Source organism: Corythoichthys intestinalis, chromosome 9 (assembly GCF_030265065.1).
Source record: "Corythoichthys intestinalis isolate RoL2023-P3 chromosome 9, ASM3026506v1, whole genome shotgun sequence".
In the NCBI taxonomy this organism is placed as follows: Eukaryota; Metazoa; Chordata; class Actinopteri; order Syngnathiformes; family Syngnathidae; genus Corythoichthys; species Corythoichthys intestinalis.
The window spans coordinates 6,430,658-6,455,407 of NC_080403.1; the positions used below are offsets into that span (position 1 = coordinate 6,430,658).

The 24,750-nt window shown below is 37.6% G+C and overlaps 1 protein-coding gene across 8 annotated transcripts; it reads left to right on the forward strand.

Moving 5' to 3' along the window:
* Positions 1-50: 50 nt before the first annotated feature.
* LOC130922003 (uncharacterized) lies at positions 51-24,750 on the forward strand. 8 transcript variants are annotated; one of them, XM_057846435.1, is made up of 9 exons: positions 51-212; positions 556-707; positions 794-944; positions 8,041-8,063; positions 11,087-11,195; positions 12,896-12,946; positions 13,193-13,407; positions 13,626-13,803; positions 18,546-20,900. In XM_057846435.1, the coding sequence occupies exons 2-9, from the start codon at positions 573-575 to the stop codon at positions 18,683-18,685; spliced, it is 1,002 nt and encodes a 333-aa protein (XP_057702418.1). In that variant the 5' UTR covers positions 51-212; positions 556-572; the 3' UTR covers positions 18,686-20,900. The 8 variants fall into 8 exon arrangements, with proteins under 8 accessions (XP_057702418.1, XP_057702417.1, XP_057702419.1 ...); XM_057846434.1 differs by having other exon boundaries at positions 203-336; XM_057846436.1 differs by having other exon boundaries at positions 203-336; positions 797-944.

Genomic DNA, 24,750 nt, shown 5'->3' on the forward strand with positions numbered 1-24,750 from the left:
AGGAAATAGTCCTGAGGAAAAATACGTCCCTCAGAGAAAAATGAGTCCCGACTGCGTTCCACATATTAAATAAAATAATCAAACAATAGGTATAACAGGAACAGTCTTACTACATCTGTTAAAAACAAATAAAAGGATTTTGCCTTTAAAAGTTAGCTTCAAAAGCTTTCGAGCTGCTTGTGAAACTTTCATAGAATCACACCGGGCTCCAGGTACTGTAGTACTGCAGTAGTACTGCTACTTCCTCTACTACGCAGTATTTGCATATTTTGCACTGCCTTTGTCCTCAGTGGGTTTCTTTACACTTTAATTCCTCGCTACACGCTGAGTGACCAGGTGAGGTTGATTTCAACATTGGTTTCATTAGAAAGCGAATTTATTTGCTCCTGACTCGCATAGTTAGTGTTTATGACGGCGAGTGAGCCAAGTGGGCAGCGGAGGGGTCGAGCTGAGGACTCGGCGTGAACTAACTTTCCATTTTCGCCTCCCTCCGCGGCTGAAAGTTGGAGACGGTTTTCTTTGCCTAGCATTACAAAATGTGTGTTCCCTCTCCAGATTTTCCTTGGACCCTCATGCCACCTAAGAGAGAGGCGGGGGCGACTGCATCCCCAACGCCGATTAAGATGCTAAAGATCAACACGGTCCCAATGGAGGCTGGTCCAATGAATTTGACCGAGTCAACTTACTCTCCTTTCCTCCACACCGAGGTAGATTACGTTTTTCTTTCACGCTGCACACACACACCGTGTGTACTTTTTCCTCACTACAAGCGTTATTTCTTCTCGTGTTACAGCAGGACTTTGAGGATCTTGAAGAGGAAGCAAGTGAAGGCATCCGAACGGACACCATCAGTCTGCTGATGAAGATTGAACAGCTACAGGCCCAACTCAAATATGAACGAAGGTGTCGAATTCTGGCAGAAAGAGAACTTAGGCAGATGAAAGGTATGTGGACCAAACAAAAATTTCACTTGTTTGTTTTTGCTTGTGAGGTGGGGAATGAGGATACCCCTGAATGTTCTAATCTCACTTTGCCACAGCTGATTTGTTATTGGAAAAAATGCATAGGATGTTTGCAACTCAAATGCAACCCGTGTAGGTACTCATTGTCAATTAGTAAAAAGAACTCGTTTTTTTGAATGGCATAAGGCAGGGGTCCCCAAACTACGGCCCGCGGGCGGATATAGTGTTATTTATTTCCTGGCTTTTTTCTGTGAAGAACCCAGACAGGGTTATTTGGTTATTATCTATTTAATTAATAGTGTTATTATTATTTATTATTATATTATATTATGTTACTATTATTTTTATTTTATTTACTTACTTTCCGTGAAGAATCCAGAAAGGGTTATTTAATTGTGGCTTTCTGAAAAACAATCAATTTTTACATTTAGGCACTGCTGCAATCGTCACACTTTTTCTGTTACAAACTGATGATCAGCCCCTCATCAGAGAAGGGAAAAGTCATGTGGCCCTCACAGGAAAAAGTTTGGGGACCCCTGGCATAAGGTTTTGGTAACCATTAACCAGAGCAAAAACATATTCATGTAGTCCAGACTTCTTCCGCTAACAACCCAGAAAAGAAACTGATGTTGAATAAACATTTTCCATCAAAATCATAAGTATGGTTGACATTAGGCATAGACATAATGCATATAGCATAATGTATTGATGGGACACGGGGAGTGGGGCCGATTCATAGGGGGACTAATCTCCGTCAAAGCTGACCGAGTGGAAACACAGACAAAGAGCTTTTTCCGTTGAAAATTCTTGTGAATAAATACCTAAATCCCTGAATTCTTTATAGATATGGACGTAAAACAGTCTCTATTCTTGGTTAAAAGTAGGGCTGTCAAAATATCGCGTTCACGGGCAGTAATTAATTCTTTTAATTCATCACGTTAAAATATTTGACGCAATTAACGCACTTGCCCCGCTCAAACAGATTAAAATGAGAGCACAGTGCAATGTCCACTTGTTACTTGTGTTTTTTGGAATTTGTCGTCCTCTGCTGGCACTTGGGTGCGACTGATTTTATGGGCTTAAGCAGCCATGAGCATTGTGTAATTATTGACATCAACAATGGCGGGCTACTAGTTTATTTTTTGATTGAAAATTTTACAAATTTTATTAAGACGAAAACATTAAGAGGGGTTTTAATATGAAATTTCTATAACTTGTACTAATATTTATCTTTTAAGAATTACAGGTTTTTCTATCCATGGATCGCTTTAACAGAATGTTAATAATGTCAATGCCATCTTGTTGATTTATTGTTATAATAAACAAATACAGTAGTTATGTACCGTATGTTGAATGTATATATCCATCTTGTGTCTTAGCTTTCCATTCCAACAATAATTTACAGAAAAATATGGCATATTTTATAGATGGTTTGAATTGGATTAATTACGATTAATTACAATTAATTAATTTTTAAGCTGTAATTAACTCGATTAAAATTTTTAATCGTTTGACAGCCCTAGTTAAAAGCAAAAAAAAAAAAAAAAAGCGTGCAGGGAGCATTTATTTTACATAAATATTGCAGATTATGAGGCTAGTCCGTAAGGAAATTAGTGGCCGCCATATGTAAACAAAGAGCTATTTCTGTTGAAAATTTTTGTGAATAAAGATATGTATATAAAACAGTCTCGATCCTTAGTTAAAAGCAAAAAACCGCGCATATAGCATTTATTTTCCGTACATATTGCAAACTACGAGGCAAGTCGGTAAGGAAATTACCGGCCGCCTAATGTAAACAAAGAGCTTTTTCCGTTGAAAATTCTAGTGAATAATGCTTAAATCCCTGAATTCTTTATAGATATGGACGTAAAACTGTCTCGATTCTTGGTTAAAAGCAAAAAAAAAAAAACGTGCAGGTAGCATTTATTTTACGTAAATATTGCGATATTGCAAACTATGAGGCTAGTCAGTAAGGAAATTAGCGGCCGCCTAATGTAAAAAAAAAAGCTTTTTCCATTAAAAATTCTAGTGAATTATGCTTAAGTCCCTGAATTCTTTATAGATATGGACGTAAAACAGTCTCGATTCTTGGTTAAAAGCAAAAAAAAAAAAAAACGTGGAGGTAGCATTTATTTTACGTAAATATTGCAAACCATGAGGCTAGTCAGTAAGTAAATTAGCGGCCACCATATGTCAACAAAGCTTTTTCAGTTGAAAATACTAAAAGCAAAGAAACGTGCAGCTAGCAACTTTTACGTAAATAATGCGAAGTATAATCCGAATGCTATAGCGGCTACTTTCTCCCATTAATTTTTTTTCACAACGGTTCAATATGCATGCATGTTACGAAAAATATAAGAATTACCTTGAATCCTCAAACAAATCCCTCCTGAGACAATCCTTCCTGTTTTTATGCGGTACAGCTTTCGTACTTTTTCAACCTAAATCTGACGTTGGGTCCCTGCATGTGTTGACTAACTGCGACCGACTGCGAATAATTGAAGTGGACTATAGGACAGCCCCCTACTTGAAGGCGTTGCGCAGTGGCTGACGGATGTGACCCGTTTATGCATTAGGCCTGCACAGTATATATCGTTTGAATTTCGCCATTGTGATGTGCACATGCAATAGTCCTTTTGCAGGATGTGCGATGATTTTTATTATTAGCACATAAACTTCTGGTTTCTTCATAAACGCAGCAAGTGTGCTGAGAAATTACTTCCTGAATCCCTTTTATATAAAGCAATTTTCATCGTTAACAGATAAGCCCACTTAGCCACGATTTTTTGCCCTTTCTGTTCTTAAATAAATAAATAACAAATACAATTAAATTGAAGCACCATAAATCTACAATGCAACAATACAAAATTTAAAAAAATAAGTTAACATTTTTATAATAAAGAAAATGAAAATTTAAAGAATATAAAATAAAGAGAAAAATTAAGAATGCAAGGATTAAAGAGAAAAACAAGTGGGAAACTGCGGGAAAAACAATCTAATAAAATACTGAATGCAATACAAAAACACGGTCAACCAAAGTCTTCCCAAACCGAGCAATTCAAGTCATCTGTTGAAAATTCTTCTAGTTTTAATATTGCAATATATTTTGTAATATATTGCAAACCCCCAAAAAGTCTCAATGTAAGTTTTTTTTTCAATATCGTTCAGCACTAGTTGACATCGAAATTTTCGACAATAACCAATTTGGAATCAATGTCGCAAATACCGATGACACCTGACAGTGACATTGAAGCAACATTGTTTTAAAGTACAGTTGTATGAAAAAGTATATGAACCTTTTGGAATTTCTCACATTTCTGCATAAAATCACCATCAAATGTGATCTGATCTTTGTCAAAATCACACAGATGAAAAAACAGTATCTGCTTTAACTGAAACCACCCAAACATTTATAGGTTTTCATATTTTAATGAGGATGCATGCAAACAATGAAAGAAGGGGAAAAAAATAAGTGAACCATCACATTTAATATTTTTTGGCCCACCCCTTTGGCAGCAGTAACTTCAACCAGACACTTCCTGTAGCTGCAGATCAGTTTGCCACATCGATCAGGACTAATCTTGGCCCATTCTTCTCTACAAAACTGCTGTAGTTCAGTCACATTCCTGGGATGTCTGTCATGAATCGATGTCTTTCAATCATGCCAGAGCATCTCAATGGGGTTCAAATCTGGACTTTGATTTGGCCACTCCAGAACGTATATATTTTCGGGGATGAGGTGTTGATGTTGGTGAGCTGTTCAATTTTTCCTCCACACATGACATTGTGTGTTACTCCCAAACAATTCAATTTTGGTTTCATCAGTCCCAAACATATTTTGCCACAACTTCTGTGGAGTCTCCAAGTGCCTTTTTGTGAACATTAAACGAGCAACAATGTTTTTTTTAAGACGGCCGTGAACACCGTTCTTGACCATAGTTTTACACATGGTTGTTGTGTGCACAGCGATATTGGACTGTTTCTGTAAATCTTAAGCAGACACTCTTGGGTTCTTTTTTTACCTCTCTGAGTATTCTGCGCTAAACTCTTGGCATCATCTTTGTTGGACGGCCACTCCTTGGGAGAGAAGCAACAGTGCCAAACTCTCCGTTTGTAGACAACTTCTCTGACTGTCGACTGATGAAAATCCAGACTTTTATACATGATTTTTTTTATCCTTTTCCAGCTTTATACAAATCAACAATCCTTGATCGCAGGTCTTCAGACAGCTCTTTTGACCGAGCCATGATGCACCTCAGACAATGCTTTTTAATGAGAAAATTCTTACCAGATGTGTGTTTTATAGTGGGCAGGGCAGTTTTAAACCACTCATCAGTGATCGGGCACACACCTGACTTAAATTCTTTGGTAAAAATTGGTTTCAATTGCTCTTTAGATCTCCTTAGGCAGCGGGTTCACTTAGTTATTTTTCCCCCTTCTGTCATTGTTTGCATGCTGTCCTCAATAAAATATGAAAACCTATAAATGTTTGGATGGTTTTAGTTAAAGCAGACAGTTTTTTCATCTGTGTGATTTTGACAAAGATCATATCACATTTGATGGTGATTTTATGCAGAAATGTGAGAAATTTGAAAAGGTTCAGATACTTTTTCCATACCACTGTATGTCAGGTGATGGTTTGGTTAACATTGTTTTGTAGTTGATGGATGTTGACGAAAGATTTATGATTGACGTTGAAATGTGATTGAAAAGTCATCGAATTATGGATGAGCGGGAGTTATGGTCGAAAAATAGTTGCGTTTTGGTTGACTGGGAAGACGGCAAATCACCTCGGGCAAACTCCACTGGAAACGCCTCATTTAAGGATAGCCATCTTAAGGTAAGCCTGTTAATCTTCTTTGGAGCCTTTAACATCAATTATATCTTACGGCAGAATGAACCATGTTTGTCATTATTACTTGGACATGAAACACTTTGCCGACACAAAGTGACAAAGTTGTTGAAATTGTAAGAAACTGCATTTGCTGTGATTGGCATACTAGCGAAGACCTACTTAGCTTGGATGTTAGCTAAGTCGAACTTAGTTCAGGCAAACGAACTTTTTTTTCCAATTAAAGTGCTAAAATAGCTAGATGTTACACAATCAAGCCTAGTTTAAATTAATTTATTGAACACCAAGACATTCACACACACAATGTAATTTTCCCATTGTAACTAGCTAGCTAGCTCTGTTCCCACATGTAGCCCTAATTTGGTTTGATCTTGGTTGAGAAACTCACTTCACCACAAAACACTAAAGTATGTTAACTAACCAAATCAGCCATCCCGTCACAAAATTTGGACGCTCTAATACAGTCGCCATTGTAACTAGTTTAAATTCAATAGGGGAAGTGCAGGTTGTAAAAATATCTTTCTAAAGTAGAGCAGAACTACTTTTTGATGTTGTGTTAAACGGTAGCCGGCAAAAAAAAAATATATATATATATATATGTGCACGTAGGCTTCATACATTTCCAGACAATCTTTTCTAGCCTATTACGGTAGATATATACAGTACATTGTTTAACAAAGAAAAACAATCAAGTTTTTTTTACCAAAAAAAAAGTTGGCAGCTGTGGTTGTGAAAATATTCTGTAAAAATACAGCAGCGCTGTAGATAAATTTAATGATACTGTGTACAGTGAGTAAAATCACATGAGAAAACTGTCAAGTCTACCAAAAATGTGTTAATTTTGTTGTAAATAATTAGCCAATTTCCTGTAGTTTCCTGTGTTTTTGCAAGTCATAATTACTTAGTATGCATAAACTAATGGTAAGATAAACAGCAGGGTGTTGGGGCCCACATCAAGCAAAAGGTAGACAACACCATAAACTGGTCGCCAGTCAGTCATAGGGCCCACATAGAGACCGACCACCATTCGCACTCACAATCGCACCACAATTGAGTGGGAATAATGACATTGCAGCTTCTCCACTCTGTACAACCTCTCAATGAAAACTAATGTGAAAACATTTTCATCTAATTTCTGGCGAGCAGAATTTTTTTCTTTTGTTGAAAGTATGAAAGCATAATTGTAAGTAATTCCAATGTCTCAACAAGAGTGACTTTCAATTATTAAAAACTACTATAAAACTTTTTCAAAACAAGTTAAAGGCCAATGACAAGAACTACTGCTTTATATTTGTATGTGAAATTAACAATCGTTTTGTTGTGTTTTAACAAACACATCTGATTATAACCAATATTTTTGTTGTACAAGAACAGTCCATGTAATAGCTTATTTAGGTTCACTGTGATTTTAATAGCGCTGCAGCTATCGATTATTTTAGTTATCGATTAATCGATGAAGTAGTCAGTTCGAATAATCGAGTAATCGGATAAGGAACTTAAAAAAATAAAATACCTGAGCCTCAAACGTTATTAAAAAATGATTTAAGTACAACAAAAGAACAATTGGCGAACTTAGAATTAGCAAACGTCCGCTAGCTAAAATGCTACAAAATGTTTTTTTTTTTTTTTTTTTTTTTTAAACAATGGTCTTAAAAAATAGTTCAAACACATATTCCCACAAAAAAAAAAAAACGGCTAAATATAATGATAAACTAAATTACGAATGCATTGAAAAATAATAGCTCGAACATAAACTTAGCTTATGTTGATCTTAACAGGGAGCAGCTGGATTCAGCCATGTGAAATGAGTTGTCATATTCACTGTTGCCACTAGAGGGCAGTTTATCCACCCAAATCATTAAAACTAAATGCAAACACTTTCGAAACAAACCATTACAATGCCACTTTGATTAAACGAATACTCGAAGCAGCAAAATTTAATTCGAATCTTTTTTCTAATCGAATTGCTCAAGTTAATCGAGTAATCGTTGCACCATAGATTTTAACAAATCATAAATGTAGTGTGGTCAACAATATTTTTCTGTAGGAATTTTGCAGTTTTTATGTTAAATTTACAGTCTTTTTAATGCATGTTACAACAAAATGTAATCTGCTATGGCCAGAAAAGACCACCGGAGCAGTTCCCAATCTGAAAGAATCGTTTGACCTGTTTAGGCTGTTTGCAGGCATTCCTGTTTACTGACTATTCATATTCTCTCTCTCCAGATATCGAGGAACTGCAGCAAAAGGTTTAGTTACACTACTCAGCAGTGCACCTTTCCTAGCTATTACATTTGTGCTGTAATATTAATCATTATTCTTGCACATTTTTATAATCTACACACACAAGCACACAGACACATACAGTACAAAATGGCGTCGCGTTGGTCAAAAAGATGTAAATTTAAATCTATGCTGAAGGCCACAGAGACAGATATACTACAACAATTTGAGAAAAGTATGAGGAAATAAAACAATGCCTCAAAGGACGGTGAACATGAAGCCGAACTCTAACCTAACCAGAAGAGATGGATGTCTCCAAAACAAGTTCACTACTGGACATTCCAGTTGAAGACAATGGTCCTAGGCCTACTTCAGTCAATAATGACTTTGAGGATGATGGCTGCTTTGCAACATTAGATGTTGATGATGCTGAGGATAAAGAAGAGGTGGATATTGAGGCTGTTACTCCAAGTGTGGATTTTTTGATCACAAGTTAAAGATTCTGGGCCACTACACTTTCTGTGTCTTTTGTGGCATTAACGGAGCTTTTAAGCATTCAGCGGGCTTTTCACTCAGGTTTGCCCAAGGACGCCGGGACAATATTTAAAATGCAAGAGTCAGTAAAAACAGCGAAGATTGAGGGTGGTGAATATTACCATTTTGGCTTTGCGAAAGGGTTGTTGTCACGTCTTCAAACGTTGAAATTGTCAGCCAATCTGACAACAGTGAAGTTGCAATTAAATATAAATGGCTTACCATTGTTTAAGAGTAGCAAACTTCAATTCTTGCAACAACTAACAGACTACATTAAAACTCCATTCATTGTTGGCCTCTTCTGTGACTTTAACAGACCTCAAAGTGTTGCATAGTGCCTAGGCCCATTTATTGAAGAGCTCCGTGACATTCTAAATAATGGCATTTGCTTTAGTGGCAAGAAAAGCTTGACTGAAGTCTGTTCTGTTCCTTTGTATGCGATGCACCTGCACGAGCATTTCTTAAAAATGTCAAGGGGCATAATGGCTATTCAGGCTGTGACAATTGTGTTCAAGTTGGAGAATGGACATCTGAGTCGCGTCTTAGTATAATGTCCTGGACATTCCAGAGAAGCTGTGTGCGTGAAAGCAGACGTTAAATTCCTGAGTCATAGCATGATGGCTGATGACATAAATATCATGGCGAGCTGATCGTCGCTTCCTTTTTCTTCGCAGTAAGATGAAAAGCGGTAAACAAACATCACAATTATCAACATAGTAAGCTGGAAATAGGTCAAATTAAACTGACAACATAACGAAATTACATTTCTATTGGATCGTACAGCCGAGGAAGAGAGTCCATCGTCCATCTTTGGAAATGTTTGGTTTATTCTGTTGCCGATGTTACGGTCCGCAACTGCAGAAACAAGGTTGTACTTCAATGCAAAAAACAACAGAGGGATGTGTTCAAGGGTTTATTAAATACAAACAAAAATACACACAATCGCGGAAATGGGGGAATAACACAATGGGTCAGTGACAGTAGGTCGACGGGGATCAATAATATTAACCTAAGCGATAAGCAGAGAGCCAATAAGACAACAAAACAAATACACTCAAATACCAGCACAGCATAGGGGATTTCAAAACAAGGGCGGCAGACGAACAAGCTAGCAAATGCACGAAATTCGAGAGTAGAAGATGTCAAATGGCGCCCAGCAAGTTAATATCTCGGCACCCTTCTCTTAGATCGCCTGGGCTTAAATACAGTCTTTATGATCTTGAATTGGCTGCAGTTACGACGTCAGTAATGCTCCCAGAATCGGCTCTGTAACAAAACAGGATCTGACCAACAGAATTTGACAGCTGATGCAGACCAAAAATGACAAAATTGCCCCGCGCAGAGAGCGCCAGTGGGCAACACGGGACAAGTCAGTGAAAGTGTCCAACCTGTGTCATTCACGGGATATCTCTCCATGCGTGAAAGCAATGACGCGAGTAAATCCCGTGTTACGTTACAGAGGAATTTATCATGATATGTGTGTGAAAGGGGCCAGAAGATGCCTTATGAAGAGGCCTCAGACTTGCAAGGAAGACCAAGATTGTTTAACTTGCATTATGTTGGTCCAACGCTTCCTCACATTGGCTACGTAGAGCAGTACAGAAAATTTATGACACGGAAGTACACATTGCCCACGCTTGGCTATGGGAATAGCTGTGTCAGAATAAAAACATTGCTGCTGTAAAAAAAAAAAAAAAAACATTTTAAAAGTAGGCAATGAAGCATCTGTGATATATCAAAAGTTTAACTGCATTGAGTCTTTCTTACAGAATCCTCTACTATCGACAAATGTAGGGTGTTTGAGAGTTTGGGAATTAAATGACAGCTTTCAAATCACCAAGCTAAAACACATTGGCTTAAAATATTTTATCTGCCCTGATAGACTTCATTCATAGCTGTGCCACTTATCCATAACCAGTAAAGAAGATATCTAGGGAATTTGAGGCACAGCTAACTGATAATAATAGGTCTTTCATTACATAGGGAGAAGACCAACACGTTTCAACCCTTTTCAAGTCTGCGTCCTGTTTACTCTGATGAAGACCTGACAGGGGTTGAAACTGGGGCGTCGTTTGGAAAGCAACACATGTTGAAAGTAACAGCGACATTTTGTCAAAAGTAGCACCAAACAATATTTAAAATGTGTGAAAATTTGAGTCACTTTTTTTTCGCTCATTTACCACAATATTTAGCAACTTAAATAGTTTCTTAAAAAAATATATGTATTTCAAATATTTCCTAATAATAAATCTTGCACTTAAATGTTTAATTCTGAGCTAAATACTTATTTTAAGTTTTACATCTGAATCTTATATCTAAATCTAAATATTAAATCTATATAATATGTCTAAATATTAAATAGAAATATAATCGCTGTCCTCGTCCTGCGGCTGTCTGGCCCTTTTCATCTTTCATTGTAAATATAATCTATAGATTATATTTTTTAAACTGGTTCCATCCATCCTCCAGTCACAAGTTCACAACACTTTCCAATCATGTTGGTTTTATCTCCCAGCCATATTACCCACTCCATCACGATGCCAAAACTCAGACCTTCCAATCACCAGAAGTCATACTGGCCTCTCCATTGCCAAAAAACACTCATGTGGGATTATCCTCTGAAGGTAAATCCTTGTCCAAATATACAGTGCTGGCCAAAAGTATTGGCACCCCTGCAATTCTGTCAGATAATGCTCAATTTTTCCCGAAAATTATTGCAATTACAAATGCTTTGGTAGTAATATCTTCATTTATTTTGCTTGCAATGAAAACACACAAAAGAGAATGGGGAAAAAAATCATTATCATTCTACACAAAACTCCAAAAATGGGCCGGACAAAAGTGTTGGCACCATTTGAAAAATCATTTGATGTTTCTCTAATTTCTGTAATTAAAAGTACCTGTTACTTACCTGTGGCACATAACAGGCGGTGACAATAAATAAATCACACTTTTAGCCAGTTAAAATGGATTAAAGTTGACTCAACCTCTGTCCTGTGTCCTTGTGTGTACCACATTGAGCATGGAGAAAAGAAATAGACCAACAAACTGAGGACTTGAGAAGCAAAAGTGTGCGGAAGCATGGGCAATCTCAAGGCTACAAGTCCATCTCAAAAGACCTGAATGCTCCTCTGTCTACCGTGCGCAGTGTCATCAATAAGTGTAAAGCCCACGACACTGTGGCCAACCTCCCTAGATGTGGACAGAAAAGAAAAATTGACTAGAGATTTCAACGAAAGATTGTGTGGATGGTGGATAAAGAACCTCGACTAACATCCAAACAAGTTCAAGCTGTCCTGCAGTCCGAGGGTACAACAGTGTCAACCCAAACTATCTATCGGCATCTGAATGAAAAGGGAGTCCATGGTAGGATACCCAGGAAGACTGCACTTCTGACGCTAAGACATAAAAAAGGAATTTGCCAGAAATTACCTGAGAATGCCAAAACGTTTTGGAAGAATATTCTCTGGTCAGATGAGACAAAAGTAGAGCTTTTTGGGCATCAACAAGAGTTTACAGGGGATAAAAACGAGGCCTTCAAAGAAAAGAACACGGTACCCACAGTCAAACATGGTGGAGGTTCCCTGATGTTTTGGGGTTGCTTTGCTGCCTCTGTCACTGGACTGCTTGACTGTGTGCATGGCATTATGAAGTCTGAAGACTACCAACAAATTTTGCGGCATAATGTATGGCCCAGTGTGAGAAAGGTGGGTCTCCCTCAGAGGTCATGGGTCTTCCAGCAGGACAATGACCCAAAACACACTTCAAAAAGCGCAAGAAAATGGTTTGAGAGAAAGCACTGGAGACGTCTAAAGTGGCCAGCAATGAGTCCAGACCTGAATCGCATAGAACACCCGTGGAGAGATCTGAAAATGGCAGTTTGGAGAAGGCACCCTTCAAATCACAGAGACCTGGAGCAGTTGGCAAAGAAGAATGGTCTAAACTTCCAGCAGAGCAAGAAAGAAACTAATTGATGAATACTGGAAGCGGTTGTTAGCAGTTATTTTGTCTAAAGGTTATGCTACCAAGTATGACGCTGAGGGTGCCAATACTTTTGTCCGGCGCATTTTTGGAGTTTTGTGTAAAATGATAATGATTTAGTTTTTTTTTTTTTTTCCCCTTTTATGTTTTTTCATTGTAAGCAAAATAAATAAAGATATTACTACCGAAGCATTTGTAATTGCAGTCATTTTCTGGGACAAAATTGAGCATTATCTGACAGAATTGCAAGGGTGCCAATACTTTTGGCCAGCACTGAATATATGAAAAGGTCTAGATTACAAAATCTTGTTTTCCGGGTAACATTCACTGATCTCCTCTATAGTTCCAATCGCAACGACACCTCAGAATAAAGTGGCAATGCAGCTGTTGAAAGGCAAGTGAGAACAAACAGCGAACAATTGATATAGCATCTAATACATTTGTCTCCTAAAGGTGATATGTATCTGTCAACTAATTAAGTAGAAAAATAAACTACAGTTAATATTTGTAATTGCGTTTAGCTTTGCTACAGTGTTTTAGTGTTTGTAATAATGCACTCCTGGCTTTCTACAAAGACCCAAACTCTTGGTGATATACATTGTTATCATTTTTCTTGTTACATTTTTTTTACTGCCAACAGATGTCACTTTGCAGAAGTTGCTACAAACAGTGACTGAGTTGGTAAAAGAGGTTAAGGAACTAAAAGAGGATTTTCACTCCTTTTACCTCTCATCCAAGTGTGGCCAGAATAGCCAGGAGCCCTTGCCTGACCCTTTTAATTTACCAATAACTTCACAGGAGGAACTGGATTTTGCCGAGGCCAAACTGCAATCAATTGATGCCAGAAAGGCTATGGTAATTAAAATTGTCGAATCTTTGCAACAAATGTTAACTAAGAGCAATTATTTGGACCAAGACTCTTTAGCCAACACAGACCGTAGTACGCACAAAAATAACCCACACTCATCCCTAGGCTAAAGTATTAGAAACAATTTCCCAACCACTCAATAAATCTTGTATAGAAAGTTAATTAGCTTTAAGTAATTTGCATATCTTATACTTTCCATCACCAGGTCTCACGTCTCTCTTTGGTTGGGGGAACTACACTAGAGGTGCGAGTTCGCTGGATGCTACGCACTACCCTCTCAAACGAACTAGCCTCTCAATTAAACTGGGCAGGAAAAATGGCAAAAGTAGAGGCGAAGCAGAAGAGGGCCTTCAAGGACACCAATCTCTGCAAAATCATATATGGTTAGTTGTCAAAATCTTAATACATGTTCTTCAAAGTTTGTAGAGTTGTTTTTAAGCCATATACACACAGTGGGCTAAGCTATTTTTTTCCCTTAAGTCAAGTGCTACAAAGGAAACACTGTCCCGTGTATCAAGTAGGTTGGTATAATAAATGTGGTGGCATTCCAAAACATCTAATTGGTGCTGCAACTATTAATCGATTAACTCGAGTATTCATTTAGTTAAAGTGGTGTTGTAATGGTTTGTTTTGAAAGTGTCTGAATTTAGTTGTATTGATTTGGGTGGATATACTGCCCACAAGTCTGCCACATTTCACATGGCTGAATCCAGCTGCTCCCTGTTAAGACCAACATAAGCAAAGTTTTTGTTTGAGCTATTGTTTTTTAAATGCATTTTTTATTTAGTTTGTAGGTATATTTAGCAATTTTTTGGGCATTTGTGTTTGAAACATTTGGGTTTTTTTTGCCTTGTTTAAAAAAAAAAAAAAAAAAAAGGTAGCAATTTTTAGCATTTAAGCTAGCGGACTTTTGATATGTAATTTAGCCAATTGTTCTTTTGTTGTACGTAAATCCTCATTTTTCTATTTTTCTAAACTGTTTGAGGCTCAGCTCAGGTATTTAGATTTTTTATGTTCCTTATCCGATTACTTGATTATTCGAACTAAGTAGTTCATCGATTAATCGACTACTAAAATAATCGATAGCTGCAGCCCTATATATTACCACTAAAGTAACAACAACAGCAGTGTTAGTGGTAATAGTCATGATAATAATAATATTCAAGTACAGATCAAGCACATCTAATTACATGTAGTGTTGGGCATTGTTTGAAATTGAACGATTCCGGTTCCAATTCCCTGTTTCTATTCCGGTTCTGGACGATTCTCGATTCTGATTATTTTAAGATGCAGGGTCAAAAAAAATTGCATAGTTTATATTATTGTCTTAACTTGTCGATGATTTTTTAAATTTTATGAACTTCGCACAGGGCTATTTTCAACTTGTTTATAAATATCAGTCTTTGAACTTGAATGTGATGAAGTTTGTTTCCACAGGAGTGCAATTTCACAAAGATGTTTATATTTCAAAAGCTCACGGAGAAAACATTTACACATATTCTTTTGCCATACATGTACCTTAGCGGGGAGCTACGACGAAGCATAAGCATAAATTCTTCTATTTATTATAATTTGATGATCTTTTAAGACTGTTGATTTTAACGGAGGCGGCAACGCAATACGTAAAGTACGTAGCTGTTTATATAGTCTATTTAGACTGAGAAGTCTACTGCTCTAAATGGCGGCTGTTTACTAACACCGGCGAATCTGTCATTTTGCACTAGGTCTCTATATACAGTGTGTCACAAAAGTGAGTGCACCCCTCGCATTTCTGCAGATATTTAAGTATATCTGTTCATGGGACAACACTGACAAAATGACACTTGACACAATGAAAAGTAGTCTGTGTGCAGCTTATTTAATTGAGTTAATTTTTTCCCCCTCAAAATAACTCATCAGACCATAGGACATGGTTCCAGTAATCCGTGTGCTTTGTTGACATGTCTTCAGCAAACTGTTTGCGGGCTTTCTTGTGTACCGTCTTCAAAGAAGAAGCTTCGTCCTGGGTGACAGCCATGCACACCAATTTGATGTACAGTGCGGCCGGCGTATGGTCTGAGCACTAACAGGCTGACCCCCCACCTCCTTAATCTCTGCAGCAATGCTGACAGCACTCCTGTAACGAGTCACATGACATTTTGGAGGGAAAATGACAAGCAGTACTCAATTTGGACATTTAGGGATGTACGTTTTTTCAAAGTGGTGTACTCACTTTTGCTGCCAAGGGTTTAGATATAAATGGCTATATTTTGAGTTATTTTGAGGGGAAAATAAATTGACTCTATTATATAAGATGGACACAGACTACTTTTCATTGTGTCAAAGTGTCATTTTGTCAGTGTTGTCCCATGAAAAGATATACTTAAATATCTGCAGAAATGCGAGGGGTGTCCACACTTTTGTGATACACTGTATGTGCTAACGCTGCCGAGTCTGTCAATTTGCATCTAGTTCTAGTGGGAAAACCCATTGACAGTGTATCAAATACTTGTTCTCCCCACTGTATATACATTAGGGTTGTTCCGATCATGTTTTTTTGCTCCCGATCCGATCCCGATCGTTTTAGTTGGAGTATCTGCCGATCCCAATATTTCCCGATCCGACTGCTTTTTTTTGCTCCCGATTCAATTCCAATCATTCCCGATAATTTTTACCGATCATATACATTTTGGCAATGCATTAAGAAAAAAATGAATAAAACTCGGACAAATATATACATTCAACATACAGTACATAAGTACTGTATTTGTTTATTATGACAATAAATCCTCAAGATGGCATTTACATTATTAACATTCTTTCTGTGAGAGGGATCCACGGATAGAAAGACTGGTGACATGGTATATTGTGACTAAATATTGCCATCTGTTGTATTTGTTGAGCTTTCAGTAAATGATACTGTGGCCATCCCAAATGCATGATAGGAAGTGCACCCATGACTGTGCGTCGTGCTATATATCTTCTCTGCGTTGGGAAATAACTTAAGGTGTTAAGACAAAGATCATTTGCCACCTTGCTTCCCCACATTGCTTCCCATGATATTTCTAATCATAGGGAGAGGGATTGCAAGGCTTTAGCCAATTATAATACGGCTCCAAAGGCTGCCAAAATTCACTCTACACATTTTGCGCTGCCTTTTATCTCTATATACAGGTAAAACGGCGTCATTACAGATTGAGCACGACAATGAGTGAGAGGGTCGTCCAGCACATACATTAATTGCGTTAAATATTTTAACGTGACACATTTTTTAATAAATTAATTGCCGCCGTTATCGGGATACATTTGATAACCCTCCCATAAGCCTAAACTAAAGACTCTGGATGAGTGTAACATATTATGACTGACTGGAACGTTAAATACTATTACAAAACGATTTAATTAAAATATATACAGTATATATATATTAAAAAAAAGGCATGGCTGATAATTTTTTGCCGATTCTGATACTTTGAAAATGACTTGATCGGACCCGATCGATCGGGATGCCGATCAATCGGGACATCTCTAATATACATGCATACATACATACATATATCTACCGTAGCCCGACATAATAATACGACTTATTCTCGTACTATTCCAAACATCATCTACTGCTTAATCCGGGGTCGGGTCACGTGGACAGCAGAGACTGATGTAATTTATTGTTTTACGTACCTGGTTCTGACGGCGCAGAATGTGTTTTTTTTTTTCTGTTTTTGTTTTGTTTTTTTGTAAATTTGAGCCAAACTTTTTGAGCACCGCCGCACCGTGTCCATGGTTGTAATCAAGTTGCAATGCACAAACACATGCTTCTTATGGCTTCTTCTTTGTGGTTTTCGGCAGCAATTTTTTCCCGCTCTGAGGTCGGAAAAATTCGAACAGTTCCGGGAGCATTGGCGTGTTAGAACCGGAGACCATCGATGCTCGATGCCCAACCCTAATTAAATGTCAAGTGCGTATTCACGTATAACATATTTTCTTGTTTATTACTGCAGAGGTTGTTGAAGTTATTGAAATACATTTACACTGAAAACTTCATTGTAAATGTCCCATGAATGAAGATGAGTTAATTTATCTTAAATGAATTAGGGCTGCAGCTATCGAATATTTTAGTAATCGAGTATTCGACTGAAAATTCTTTCGATTAATCGAGTAATCGGATAAAATATTTTTTTTTTTAGGTAAAGGGCAATTATATACATTAAAAAACAAAACATTTTATCTAATATTGAACCATTTTCAGTCTATCAATGTCTTCATTTTTGATGCACACTGTTGAAAACAGCCAACAATTGCATCTCAGATGTTCCTAGAAAAAAAAAAAAAAATTACTGCTTTCCCTCAAAAACTTCTAGATGTTAAAAAAATCTTATTTCTTACCTGAAAATGTCATTGCCCTTGATAACACACATCATTTAAAAGTTAGGTGTTTTTCCCACGTGATTCAATTGAATTTCCATTTGTGTCTAGCTATTTTTAAGTTTCAGTTAAGTTTTAAGTTAGTCTAAACTGTAAGTCCTGATTGGATTTTGAGTTTTTGCAGTGTTCAGAATAAATGTATGGTACCTGCTGTATTGGAGCACATTGGGGACCTCTACAGCGCGGTTTTTACAGATTAAATAAAGCCTGTATGTAAGACACGTTAGCCATGCATCGACAGTAGTCATAATTAATAGAAACCGAGCCCTCCACAGGGCTAATGTTACGTGAGCAAGGGACAGTAACGTTTGTGGAGAGTATTTATTAGCGCTGAGAAGTCTACCGTTTTATAATGGCGGCTGTTTACTATATGCACGTGGCGTCAGCGCGTTGTCCCACAATAAAAGTAGTCCGGGCAAAACGTGATGCTTATAGCTGGCAAAATTAAATGATTCCTTGAGGCGAATAAAATTACTCGGATCAGTTTTTAAACTCGAGTTGCTCGAGATTCATTTCAGCTCTAAACTGAATTAAGCACCTCGAATACCATATCGACAATATCATGCCCACAATGTTTGGTCTCGGCAATGTTTGAAAGGAAAAAAAAAAACTGAAAACGTCTTTCAGTCAAAAAAACATTTTACCCCACTTTAATCCATGATATCTGCTTGGAATCCAGGTATGAATTAACTGTGAATTGCATTTTGTTTGTATTCTTCAGATTCACTGAAAAGGCAGATGGGAATGGAGGCATCAGAGTACGAGTTCGCTGCTGTTGTGAAAAAGTGGCTGCGCTATGCACCAGACCGTGTTGGTGGCAAGGGTCGCAGCGAATCCTGTCAGACTGAGGAGGAGGCTTAATTTTGACGTTTTAAAGTTTACTGAGCGTTAATGTTTGTTTATTCTATTGTTGTGATTGAATTAAAAATAAATTGAAATCTCGCCACATTTTTGTTTTTATTATTATATTATTTAATTTTATACATTTTTTTTAATTTATCATTTACATATGATATTTTATGAGTCACTAAGCTGTTTCTTCTGTCTGTAAATAATGCAGGACCTCTAAATATAGGCATATTTGAAAGCATTAATAGCACCATGGTTGAAAATGAAGAAAAAACATTGATTCAGCATTGTTCCAATATTCCTAATATATATATTGAAATCACGTGCAGATTTTGTAATGATTTCGATGTTGGAAAAACATTAATTGAGGGTGCAAAAGTGATGACAAATAAATGTCTGGTGTCAACGTTGATTCAACGATATAATATCGATAGAGAAATGTTGATTCGTTTTCAACCTCGCTCTGCTATCTGGGTTTGTGCCGCTATCGTTTTTAAGATATTTACAATTCTTTTATCGGTCAATCTGAGGACAACCAGCCCCCCCAACTTAAAAATTGTGTCAATCGTTTATGCTTCGTTTGTGATGGTTTGTGCTGTTATCGTTTTTGAGATATTGAGATATTAATTTTGAGTGATGACGTCAATCGCAGCCTTTCCGTCACGGCTGATGGAGCGTACCAACTCTCTCAATAACAGGGTTTCCCAACAACCAGCGCAAACGTCGCACAAACGAATGGCACCCTTTTGGATTCATTTTGCAGTCAATGGGGAGATGCGAGTCACGTCATCACTTGAAATTAATATCTCAAGCCCCTCATTTACTGCTATATGCACCCAATGGGGTGCCATTTGTTCGTGCTACGTTTGCGCTAGTTGTTGGGACAACCTTCTGTTATTGAGAGAGTTGGTACGCTCAGCTGCAGGAGTTGGTTATAGAAAAGCTGCCAATGATGTCATGACTCTAAAGTAATATCTCAATATCTATGAAAAGGTAACGGCAAAAACGAAATTTTTTACAGCACAAACGTAGCATAGTAAATGAATGGATCCATTTCAGTTCCATTTTGCAATAAATGGAGGTGCTGCGTGACATCATCACTCGAAATTGTCTCAAAAACGATAGCAGCACAAACTAATCTTTTTACGGCACAAACGAAGCATATACGATTGACACAATTTTGAGCCATTTTTCATCAAAATTGGGGGCTGATTGGCCTATGAAAGCATTGTAAATACTGTATTTTTAAAATGATAGCTGCACAAACAAAACTTTTTACAGCACAAATGTAGCACAAACAATTGGCATCATTTGTATCTACATTTGCATCTGATTGGCGGTCAATTTCTCGGAAGTACATATGTGTAGTTATAGTGAGATGAAGCTTCTCGAAGCAATGAGGCTTTGCATGCAATGGACCTATCGCTAAGCCACGCCTCCTTGGAAAACTCCTTGGGCCGTTTACATGGTGACACTGCGACACCAAGACGCAACGACTGTGTTGCGGAATGGCCTCGCCTTACATAGTGATGGCAAAAACAGAAAGGCAAAGATGCAAGCCTTTGATTCCGGCCTCAAAGCAGAACGATTTCGATTACAGGGATTTCTCCGCCCCAACAACAACAACAGAGCAACAGCAACAGAGCGAGAGTGGAATGCTCTCGCTCTGTTGACATCGGCACTCGCACATGTCACTTCTAAACATTCAAAACCGCATAAATGGCAGAACGTTGGCTTTAATTTACTGTTTTTATAATATTTTTAATGTAAATATACTTAACGTTCGCATTTTTGTGCCTTTTGAAGCAAGAAAAAAACGTGGAGACGCCATTGTTTTGAGTGGGTATGTTGTCTTCCAGGCTGAGTAGGTTGTTGTCAAGGAAGTGCATCATTGGCTGTCACCTTGTAAAATAGCACTGCCCCCTAGGGCCTGGCATGAGTACTACATCACTTTCGCAAACATATTTTGCCTCTAAAGTTTGAAGTAATGCAAGTAAATCTTTCATACACTTGCACATGAAGACAAGTACATGTCTAATTTTTCCCCTCATCAGTTTGGACATTAGTTATATTTTCTTTCTTGTGCATTCATTTAGATTGTGAATTTGCAAACTACTTTTATGTCCCAACTTAATTAGAATTAGGTTTTGTATTTCATTGTTGTCATTAAATACACTAGCCTATGGTGCCAACATGCTAACACATAATGGTAATTTGCCTTGGTGTGATGGTCTGCACAGAGATGAACACTCTCATGGTGGAGATGCGACACACGGCTCACGAGCTCCGAGCTACTCTGGATAACGTCCTTCAAAGCGGCGACCCAATAATGGCGGACCACAACTCTCAAGATGAAACTGTCGCCTTCTTACCAGAGCATGAGGCCAACATCGTAGCAGTGGGCGACAAGCCTGAGGTCAGCACTCGTTTATAAGTGTCAATGGACCAGTAAGTCTGCGTGTTGTCACCAGTTCAAGCTTTCTCATCCACAGGATGGCAACAATTATCTATACCTCGCTGAAAACATCCGCGTTCCGAGGAAGCTTTACGAGCACATCGGCGAAATCTCAGACTACAAGAAGTACACCACAGCTCTGCTCATGATGCTTTTTGACAGAGAGACACTGGCCACACACTCGCTGCAGGGTCGCAGGAACAGTATGAATGGGGAGGACTTCCCCAAACCCCAACTCCCACCTGAGATCCTCAGAGGCATCATCGGTAAGTTAATGATTCAAAACTAATGTTTGTGATCGATTATTAATACAGCGGTACCTCGACACGCGAGCTTCAGTTTTTGAGAACTACTGAAAATCCGGTTCAAAATTATCTAATCTTATTTCTAGGGATGTCCCGATCCGATCACGCTATCAGAAATCGTGCCCATTGCGGTGAAAAGGATCGTGCTTTTAATTTAAAAAATATATATTTGTTTTTCTCCGTCATGCTCGTACATCCTCTCACCCTCCCTTCTGCCAAGCAGTGCGACCAAACTGTTATTCTTGGCAGTTTTTCCAGTGAGCTGGCGTTTGGTACTTAAAATTAATGATGATTGACAGGTTTGTAGCTTTGATCTGGCCAGAGAATCCTCGGTAGCTCTATGATTAACATTAACACAGGCTTTGGCAAATCATTCATTGTGTTCTCGGCAGCATGAGCGACAAAGCATGAGCGAATTTAAGTGAACTCACTCAATGAAGCATATACTGTAATAGACAAGCATTTTTCTAAGTTATTCTTGTTTAAAAATAATTCACATTCGGAGGGCAGCACGGTCGAACAGTGGTTATTAGCACATCCACCTACAGTTCTGGGATTGGGGATTCAATCCCAGTTCCGGCCTTCTTGTGTTGAGTTTTCATGTTCTTCCCGTGGCTGCGTGTGTTTTTTGCCACATCCCAAAAAAATATGCATGGTATCCTGATTAAACATTCCAAATTGTCTTTAGCTACTGGACTGTCTCAGGAAATTAGAATACACAATATTCTAATTTTTTGAGACAGTCCTGTGTATATATACAGGACTGTCTCAGGAAATTAGAATACACAATATTCTAATTTCCTGAGACAGTCAGGAAATTAGAATATTGTGTATTCTAATTTCCTGAGACAGTCAGGAAATTAGAATATTGTGTATTCTAATTTCCTGAGACAGTCCTGTATATATACACAGGACTGTCTCAAAAAATTAGAATATTGTGTATTCTAATTTTCTGAGACAGTCCAGTATGTCTGTGTACGTGAATCGGCATGTCCGGCTTTAAAAAAAAAAAAATCCTTTTTGACCATATTTTATTTTTTGAACCCCTACATACCATGGTTGCAGCAGGATTGGGTGATGCATCCCTGAAGGGTACCTATGACACACGCCTTATCTTAGGAACTAGTCTCTTCAACCACATCTGCTACCATCTTTTTTAAAGCTATACAAAACACATGCTCTTAGACTTGCTTTGCCACACAATATTTAGCGTGCTGCGCAAACTTGCCAACCAAAAAAGACACGTGAACCATACCGAAATATTTTACCTAAATGATTGTACATTTTTCAAAAACTGTTCCACACTTTATTAAGTTCTCATTTTTCCTTTCAGATCACGTCTCGGTCAAGTTTGGTGTGGACAGCACCCTGATCAAGACGGCCATCAGGACCAAGTTGAACAATGAGGACAAATTGTTAAAGAAGAGATTGGGCTGGGTTAAATCAGAGCCCAAAGCCCCCGTACCACTGCCTGACAACACATCTAGTTAACTGATGCCAGTCAACTGCGACATCTTTCTTCTTGTCTTATATGTGTGTTGTATTGTAAACATTTGACCGATCGCCTCACCTAATTGAAATTGTTCCCTTTTTTGCTTTAATTTGTATTTAGTTTGTTTTTATACTATTTTTTTCCTGACTTGGGACAGCCCCTGTTGCTCCCTGCAGTATTAGGTTACCTGAAGAGCAGATATACAGTGCTTTTGAAGCTCACATTTGTGATACTGAGTTGGTAGGGACTAGCAAGTTCGCAGTTAGGGTTATCTCTTTTGCTTTTGCAGCTCTGTTGAAAATCCATTTATTGTTGCAAAAAAGACATTAATGGATGTCCAGTCTGAGAGGGAACACCTCCTCGCTTACTTAGTTTTAAAACAATTTTATTTCAGACAGGAGCAGAACTGTCCTTTTTATGGAAGTGTATTTGGGTGGTTTGGTTTTGGGTTTTTAACTTTTTACTTTTTTATTTTGAACGCACTGTACACTTTTGGTTGCTGTTTTAAGCACTATTTCACTAATTGGTAATTATGTAGAGTTACATGGTTTTACTCCTCGGACACATTATCATGTCCAAAAGATAGGGCTGGTCGAGTTTATGATTGTTATCGTTGATCATGAAACCTTTATGGCTGATTTTGTGATCAGGCGTGGGCATATTCATGAAATGTGCATAGCAGAAATGTCCGTGACAATATGTTTACTTTTTACACTTCCAAAATGACTGTTTCACTATTGCCCAGTCCTAATACTGAATGCAAAATTTTATCATGTGCAAAGTTAGTCTGGCTCAGTTATGATTTAGTCAGAGACTAACTTTTCATTATTGTATTTTTATTGTGTTTTTCCTTTTTTTCAAAGGGTCCAAACGAAAAAACTAATTGAGCAACTTCCACATTAGGTAGCAGGACTATGCTCATATTATAATGTGCACCTTAAGTTAAATATCTGACGAGTCCATTTATCACCTTGTTGTCAAGCCTCACAGCATTTGTGCCAATAATAAATGTTCAAGGATTGTTTTTGTTCCGCTCCGTTAATTTTACATCAGTGTGCAACTGTGTCTTCTGAATTCTTCCTGTTTTGGTTTAATATATTTTTAAAGTTTAGATTTATTTTAAACTTTCAAATGGTTCTGGAAACTGGTTACAAGTCAACATTTTAGTCAGAACACATTTTTGGGATGAAGCATGGCCAGTTCAGTTGGTGGATTGTCTTTTTTTATTGATCATTCTCGAAGTAATATACAGTCCTGACATGTTCGAATGTGCACCCATAGGCAAAGGTTTTGATACTTTCTCATTCAACTGAGTGGTAAAAAGTCTGAATTTATGACCAAAGCTACTACAAAAAATTCAAGTGGCAATATGAACAACTATTGACAATATATATATATATATATATATATATATATTTTTTTTTTAATGTTGTATTGGAAAAAGAAGGAACACGTTCAGGCAACAATCTTACAATTGTAAGTCTTTTCAAATTACAGTGATGCCTTAAATTTATTCCATCACCCTCCAAAAACACTTGTTTCATGGGCCTGGCGTTTTGCATTGTATGTTAGACTTCGATTAGAGGTAAACGTTATCCTGTTAGACTTAAATTAGAGGTAAAATGTATTCTGCTTTGGTTAAATAAAAAACATACTGTATGTATTTCTGTTTGTTTTATGTTCATTTTTTCAGTCAACTTCAACTAAGAGTGGCAATAAACAACTTGGACCCACCATGTGGTATCACTTGCAAAATTGTTCAGTATCTCACAACCTGTTGCTAGTGAAGTCATTCACCCTAAATTTGCACCGATAACTTTGTTTT